The sequence below is a fragment of the Lactuca sativa genome, chromosome 4, assembly GCF_002870075.4.
Source record: "Lactuca sativa cultivar Salinas chromosome 4, Lsat_Salinas_v11, whole genome shotgun sequence".
Taxonomy (NCBI): domain Eukaryota; kingdom Viridiplantae; phylum Streptophyta; class Magnoliopsida; order Asterales; family Asteraceae; genus Lactuca; species Lactuca sativa.
The window spans coordinates 263389525-263398245 of NC_056626.2; the positions used below are offsets into that span (position 1 = coordinate 263389525).

The 8721-nt window shown below is 31.9% G+C and overlaps 1 protein-coding gene across 1 annotated transcript; it reads left to right on the forward strand.

The window, feature by feature from the left end:
• Positions 1–4555: 4555 nt before the first annotated feature.
• On the forward strand, positions 4556–6265 carry LOC111904453 (UDP-glycosyltransferase 85C2). Its single transcript, XM_023900219.3, has 2 exons — positions 4556–5088; positions 5179–6265. Exons 1-2 carry the CDS (start codon positions 4590–4592, stop codon positions 6126–6128), a joined length of 1449 nt encoding a protein of 482 aa, XP_023755987.2. The 5' UTR covers positions 4556–4589; the 3' UTR covers positions 6129–6265.
• The last annotated feature ends 2456 nt before the right edge of the window (positions 6266–8721 follow it).

The window sequence follows — 8721 nt, forward strand, 5'->3', positions numbered from 1 at the left end:
TAGGTTTTAACTTAAAGCATAAAAGTGTTCTTTACAAGAGGAAGGCTAGCATCTTATCAAGTTGAACAAATGTTGGTGTTTCTAACTAAGGTTACTATACATTCTTCAACAACTTCCAATCTCCCAAGATGAACCAAAATCTTCAAAGGTTGTAAACATTTTTTCTTCATATGGTTGTTTTTAATCTTCCTAAGCTTTTTAAAATGATGGTGGGTAAAATAATTTTACTTTATTCAAATTAAAAAACGTTTCTGTTGCAAATTATGTCGAATTTGTCACTATAATGAGACCATTTCTAAATAAAAACTCAACCAAGTGGTCAAACCAAGTCAAACATGTTTTTTTTGGTATATCCGCGACAAACGATTCTGCTGTAATTCTGTTAGTAACATTTACCTACGAGCTATTTTACGACGTGCATGCAACTTACCGACGGAAACCGAATAACAACGAATATGGTAAACTCAACTTGCATTTTTCATTCGTCCTTGATGATGGGCATTAGGTATTCGACACATGGTTGTAAAAATCGCTCGGCGGTAGCTCGACGGTCGACTGGCGATAAACGATTAATTGGACTAGGCGGGGATTAATCGGAGATTAATTGGGGACCCTATAATTATTAATAAAATTATTTAAAAAGTTAATATTCCTTAAAAAATTAAGTATTTGTAAATTTAAAATTTTAAAATTTTGAAAAATTTAGTTTAATATTTTAAAAATTGAAAGCATAAAAATTTGGTGTAATATTTGAAAATTAAAGTTTTTTGAATTTTTTAAAAAATTCCCGCCTATGACCGCCGAGACCACCAAGGGCCGCCAAGGACCGCCAAGGCCGACTTTGACCGATTTTGACCAATTTCCGCCAAACACACTAATCGTAATCGGTTTAAGGCCGCCAAACGATTAATCGTCGATTAATCGGTCGTCAATGCCGATTTCTGCAACACTGATTCTACATAATAAAAGTAAGAACATCTACTATGAAAAGTTCAATGGGAGAGATGTGACAAGTCTATTTGTTATTTAATGTATGATACTCTACTATTGTGAGATACCACAACGACATTCAATGGATTTAAAGTTCAATGGTCATTGAACTCTTCAATGTGAAAAATAAATGTTTTACAATTCTTAAATATATTTATAAATTTGTTCTTGTAATGTTAAATTGAACTTTGTGAAGTTCAATGTGTTGTAGAAAAAATTGATAGAGTTGTATGGAATGCTAAATGATGATTTAAAAATTCATTGAATTTTATGAAGTTAAATGTATTGTGGATGTGCTAAGGATGTATTTTTTGTTTTCAGTTTCCTTTTCTTAGATAAGAATTAGCCATGTGTAGTTTGTTTTTGATTGGATGCATATTTAACTATGCTATTAAAACAATGTAATTATACTGCAACATCCAACTCAGTAACTATAAGATTAATATAGCAGGTACTATAGAACCAGTTCAAGTGGAACCAATGCAAGTAGATCCAGTTTAAGTAGATCCAATTCAAGTGGATGATCCTGCTCCACATGTTGATGTTCAAGAAGAGGATCATGTTAATGATGTCCCTGCTCAACCTATTGCAAGTGGGAAGAGGACACGAAAATACTCAAAAAGAATTACCAAGGTTGGGTTCAGGAGGAAGGTTTTGAAGAAAGAAGGAAGCACCGATCACCACCCACTGGTGTTCGAATGAATTTATGCATTAATATTTTCGGGAAGACAAACTTTTAGTCTTTTAATTATGTAATTGGGAAAACTTTTAGTCATGGCACATCTTTTGACATATTAGGACAAATGTGGGTACAACTTTTGTAATGGTTGGATTTTTGTAATGGTGCACATGTTAATGGAATCTTACAAGTTTGTCTTTTATCTATATTATATGCTTTGGTGTTTGTCTTAATCTGAACCATTTTACCCTTGAAATGTTTGATGTTGTTGTTGTGGTTAATAAAAAAGATTAAGAAATGTTTGATGTTGTTGTTGTGGTTAATAAAAAAGATTAAGAAATGTTTGATGTTGTTGTTATGGTTAATTTGGACCCTTTTACCCCTACATAATGTCCAATTCAATAACTTGTTAAACACACTAATATTTCTTTGAAACCACTCAAAGCATCAAACTATCATTAATAAATAACATTTAGTCTTAATACATTAAGATATTAACAATTAATTACTGTTATACTTAATATGGACCATTTTACCCCTGTATCATGTACAATTCACTAACATGTTAAGCACATTAATATTGCTTTGAAACCACTCAAAGCATCAAACTGTCATTACTCAAAAACATTTACTCTTAATACATCAAACAAAATACAACATTGTCTTTGAATACAACTTCACTAACTACATCTTAAACACAAACAACAGAAAGAACTCAATCATCAGAACTTTATGAGTAAATAGCTTCCATTTGTTTTTTTTTTTTTCAGAATCTTGTCTAACAACCATATTTTCTTGTTCCATCTTCATATTACATATGCTGATCTGGTTTTCAATGTAGAAATTTTGAGGGTTAAATTGCATAGTTCTTTTTGGTCCTTCCTAGAACTGACTTCATTTTCAAGGGTTTCAGGCTGCAACCATTCCCAAAACTTGCATTTTGGTCCTTCATTCTTGAAAAAAGTAACAAATTGGTTAAAGAAAGAAGATTAAACCAAAAAGATAAAAAAATTTGATTTACCATGGAGTTAGGGCACAATATGAATTTTTTTCATGAATTGTCTTTCGTTTGTGAAGTTCGTACACGAGATGGTAACCAACAATAACAAGGATTTTCAGGTTGAAATTCAACATTCTGTTTGGAAGAGATAGAAGGAGAAGAAGAAGCATCCATGTCGATCTAGGGCACAATTTATGAGAATGACACATATTACAGCTTAATATTGTATGACTTGCATTTAATAAGCCAAGTGTATGTCACATAATGTCACGCAATATCCACATAAGCAGTAACCTACAACAACCGGTCGCGAAGGTTTTAGTGAACAGGAATATTATGTTCAATGATATAATAAAGACAAAAAAAAAAAGATAAGGGACCAAATAAATACAATGCGAACACCTTATTACCCTCAAAAGTCATTTTCCCAAAAATAAAATACTCAATGGATAATATGCTTCTAGAGTGTTTAAATGACTACTTCATTTTATTCTTTAGTGCCAGTGAAAAAAATCTGAAGTTTCTTTATCTCTCTCTCTCTACTTTTTTTTCACACTTAGATGGTTAAGCTTTTGCATGAAAGAATTTGATACTTGCAACTCTCTTTAAGTTAGTACTTAGGTTTCAACTTAAAGCTTAAGAGTGTTCTTATTATTACAAGAAGACTAGCATCTTATCAAGTGGAAGAAACGTTGATGTTTCTAACTAAGGTTACTATACATTCTTCAACAACTTCCAACCTCCCAAGATGAACCAAAGTCATCAAAGGTTGTAAACATTTTTTCTTCATATGGTTGTTTTTAATCTTCCTAAGTTTTGTAAAATGATAACTAGTGGATAAAATAATTTTACTTTATTCAAATCAAAAAAAATGTTTTTGTTGCAAGTTAAGTCGAATATTTCACTGTAATGAGACCATTTCTAAATAAAAACTCAACCAAGTGGTCAAACCATGTCAAACGTGTTTTTTTGGTATATCCACGACAAAAGATTCTGTCATAATTCAATCAGTAACATTTACCTACGAGCTATTTTACGACATTCAACTTACCGACAGAAACCGAATACCAACATATATGGCAAACTCAACTTGCGTTGTTCATTCTTCCTTGATGATGGGCATTAGGTATTCTACATAATAAAAGTAAGAACATCTACCGTGAAAAGTTCAATGGGAGAGATGTGACAATTCTATTTGTTATTTAATGTATGATATTCTATTATTGTGAGATACCACAACGACATTCAATAGATTTAAAATTGAATGATCATCGAACTCTTCAATGAGAAAAATGAATGTTTTTTAATTCTTAAATATATTTATAAAATTGATTTTGTAATGTTGTATTGAACTTTGTGAAGTTCAAGGTGTTGTAAAAAAATTGATAGAGTTGTATGAAATGCTAAATGATGATTTGAAAATTCATTGAATTTTATGAAAAAATTCAAATTAAATATATTGTAGATGTGCTAAGGATATATTTTTTTCACTTTCCCTTTTCGGAGAGAAGAATTAGTCATGTGTACTTTGTTTTTGATTGGATGCATATTTAATGTTGACGTTTTTTCTAATTCATATTTACATTGTATCCTTTTTTTTTTTTTTTATTGTTCCTTAATAAACATCAAGCCCTTCACTCAATCTTGTCCTCTACGTTTATTTTTCAATCGATCATGCATCAATATTATTATTTATTAAGCATTGTCTAAACATCTATATGCGGCAATTTTGACAAATTTAAACATTAAGTCAAATTTGCACAGCTACTTAAATATTACACCTAAATATAAACTCATGAGCTACAGTTAGATTCAGTTAATCAATTTTAAATATTTATCTTATAGTAAAAAATTATTCTTCGCCGTCTACTAAGAAGCCCATATATACACCACAATCCCTTTGAAAACAGACATGGCAGAATGGATACAGTGGCGACAACTGAGAAGAGGCCTCATGTCATCTTTATTCCATTACCTTCACAAAGCCACGTAAAGGCCATGCTCAAACTAGCGCAGCTTCTTCACCACAAGGGACTCCAAATTACCTTCGTTAATACAGAGTTCATCCACGAGAGGTTGGTCAACTCTGGTGGTGCCCACACGCTCGATGGCTCAGATGGTTTCCGATTTGCAACAATTCCAGACAGCATTCCTCGGAGATCTGAAGAGAAACCTGCAATGGACCTGCTTCTTCATCATATTGAAACCAGCTTCTTAGCTCCTTTTGTCGAACTTGCAAGGAAACTTCCAACTCCACCAACTCTAATCATATCTGATGGCGTGGTGTCGGTTTTCACCATTGATGCAGCAAAAAAGCTCGGGATCCCAATCATGCTCTACTGGACAGTTGCAGCTTGTGGCTTCATGGTTTCATACCAGACTAAATCTCTCATCGAGAAAGGATTTATACCACTTAAAGGTTTTCTTTTTACGTGTGTTTTAGATATGCTTCTTCTCTTAATATATATGTACAAAATAAATAACTCCGGTCATTAATACTTGTATACAGATGAAAGTTACTTGACAAACGGGTATTTAGAAACCATTATCGATTGGATTCCAGGAATGAAAGGAATCCAGCTAAAGCATTTGCCCAGCCACATTAGGACAACCAATCCTGACGACAAAATTCTTAAGTTCATTACTGAATCTACACAAAACGCCCACAATGTTGAATATAATATTATTCACACCTTTGACGCGCTGGAGGCTAATATAGTCAACGCTCTTTCTTCGATGTTTCCTCACGTTTATACAGTTGGCCCTGTACAGTTGCTTCTTAATCAGATACCTGCTGAAGAAAAACAAGCCACAATGTCAAATTTCGATGGATACAGCTTATGGAAAGAAGAACCAGAGTGTTTACAGTGGCTCGAATCTAAGGAACCAAAGTCTGTGATTTATGTGAACTTTGGGAGTTCAACAGTAATGTCCTTACAAGATCTTACAGAATTCGGTTGGGGACTTGCTAATAGCAACCACTATTTCCTTTGGATAATTAGATCTGGTTTGGTTGTGGGAGAATCCGCAGTTTTGCCACCTGAATTTGAGGAGTATATTAAAGAGAAGGGTTTCATAGCAAGCTGGTGCCCACAAGAAAAAGTCCTGGAGCACCCTTCCATCGGAGGGTTCTTGACTCACGGTGGTTGGGGTTCCACCATTGAGAGCTTGTCGGCTGGGGTACCAATGATTTGTTGGCCTTATGGGTGGGATCAACCGACTAATTGTAGGTATATATATAAGGAGTGGGAGGTTGGACTGGAGATGGTAAAGGACGTTAAAAGAGAGGATGTCAGTAAGCTCGTACATGAGTTGATGCTCGGGGAAGAAGGCCACCGTATGATGAATAAGGCCATGGAGTGGAAGGAAAAGGCTTACGCTGCGACAGGTCCTAGTGGTTCATCTTCCTTGAATGTGCACAAACTTGTCGAGGAAATAGTTATGCTGTCAAGGAACTAAAAGTTTCTTCTCCACTTATTTACGACATGGATTAAAAGTTTATAACTAAGCCGTTATAAAAAGTATATACGGTAGTCTATTTATGGGCGTTGTGATTTGCATATCTCCTATAATAAATTAAAGTTTTTTTTTTGCCACATGTCCTCTTCTCCTTCATTTGGACACATGACATTTTCTACAATTTTTAAATTTTTTATTTTCCACTTGTCATTTTATTATATTTTTTAGTTTTCTAAATTAAAATTCCACATTTAATGTGTAAGTTAGTATATAAGTAAAGTATTTGTTAGAAAAAGTTTATATATTTAATATATTCAATACATTAAAGTCTCATTAATTATAATAATTTAAATTTTTTCTCATTTTGCTTATAAATTCAAACTTTTGAAATTGTTAAAATTTCATATATTTTTTTTTAATTAAACCCATGTAATACATGGATATCACACCTAGTTTCAAGTAACATATGATGCTTTTCTAAACATTTTTGTCAATTTATCTGCTACCAAAACCTAAGTTTAAAAAATCGTGTTTAGATATATGAACTCAAAAAGGCATGAAAATAGAGTAAATTGATAATTTTGTTTTTCAGGAAAATGGCACTATGGGGCTAAAAACTCTTGGGTTTTGTTTTAAAATTTCCCTTATGTACCTTTTTTTATTTTATTTTAAAGGACTAAAGTACAATTTTACGGGTTATATTGGTGACTTTATTTAGAGTACCCATTTTCATTGTCATGTAATGACACCTAAGCACTGATTTAGTAATGTGCTAAGCATTCACTTAATCTCATATTTTCTATAAAGGGGTGCTATAGGAAATTAGCAAGAATAGAGAGCATTTTATTTAAGAGGGTACATATGTTAGTTTCTTTGTTGCAACAATGCATAAGAAGGTAGAGTGTACGTGAATATTGTTGGATAAGATGTCTAAGTTCATGACTATAATTAGTATAAACTTAAATTGATAGTAACAAAGTCGTTTCAGGTTGTCTTCAAATCTAGCAATTGAACATGATGATTTTTAGAGAGAGATGTTGATTTTTTATTTGATTAATAAAATCAAATAAATAGTTTATTAATATATTATGAGAATAATATCACTAGTAGAAAAGTGATCAATAAACACATCATAAAAGTGTGACCATATGCGTATATTGACACTTTTTTTTTCACTAAGTGTGACCGATGGTGATGTCATTGTATGGACCTTATGGTCACTTTTAAATTTGGTGTTTTTATGATATGAAAAAAAATATGGTTGTATCATCAAAGTGTGACTATTGGATAGGGAATTTTGTTGCTATAATCAATCATTTTATCCAATATTATGGCGTTAAACCGTTAGTGAACACACTTTTTTAGTAATTGTAGTGACTGTATATCACAAACTGGCGACATACATTTTGTTTCAACGTGGCGTTTTGCTAATAAATTGTCACACAATTCAAAGTTTATTAAAACTATTATGTATCTTTTGCATACATGCAGTTACAGTGAATATGACCATGTTCACTAATTACTACACGTAATTAATTTCATAAGTAGCAATTTGTTAATAGTTAGTCACGAAAACAATCTTTTATTATGACCATTGTCTATTGTATAGAGACACATAATTAGGAGAAACATTATCATAAGTATTATAAAGACACATTTTTATTGATATTATGGATTTAATATTAGCTTACAGATATATCTATATTAATTATCATGATTGCTTCTATCATTCAGACGTATAAAAAGTTATAACTATGACTATTTTATATCAATTTGACATAGAAAATCAATTAAAAAATAATCATAATTGATTTATAGATACAATGGCGTGACTAATATTTATATAAGGCCACATAAAATATTATAATTATGGTGTTACTAATATTTATATAAAGCCACATTGTCACACCCCCAAACCAGAATGGCGAAATCATTCGAGGGTGGATGACTTCATGTAGTATCGTAACAGTTGAATACATAGTAAAGAAATTAAAACAACCATCATATATATAATTTAAAAGTTACATTATTGAATGATACTTGTTCAAAAAAAATTACAATATGATGACAAAATGAGTTTTAAACTAACACCTTAGCATCACTTCTCCAAAAGATAGGGTTTACCTATATTACTGAATCCCTGAGAAATACAAGTAGTTTTGAAAGAGTGTCAACAATTAAGTTGGTGAGTTCATAAGTGTTTATGTATAACATTTGTAAGTTTGGTATAAAATCACTGAGTTTGTTTCTGAAAAATCCAATATTTTTCCATGAGTGTGTAGTAGTTTAAAAGTTCCAAAAACTGTAATGCATTAGTAGTTCTTCATGTCTAGAATAACATATTTAAGTATGTATAAAATCACTAAGACATTTGATAACCCCGTAAATCATCGTGTTTTTAATACTCAATGTGAGTTTTATTTCCATTCTATTGACGTAGACTGTCTGTAACAACGTTCTTCAGGCATTGGAATGTTATGACGTTTGTCACCCTAGACCTGCCGGTCTAACTAGAGCTAACAATTTAGGTGCGAGATTATCAATCTCATATAGATCTATATACAAATATCACGCTCTCCCTACAATAGATTAT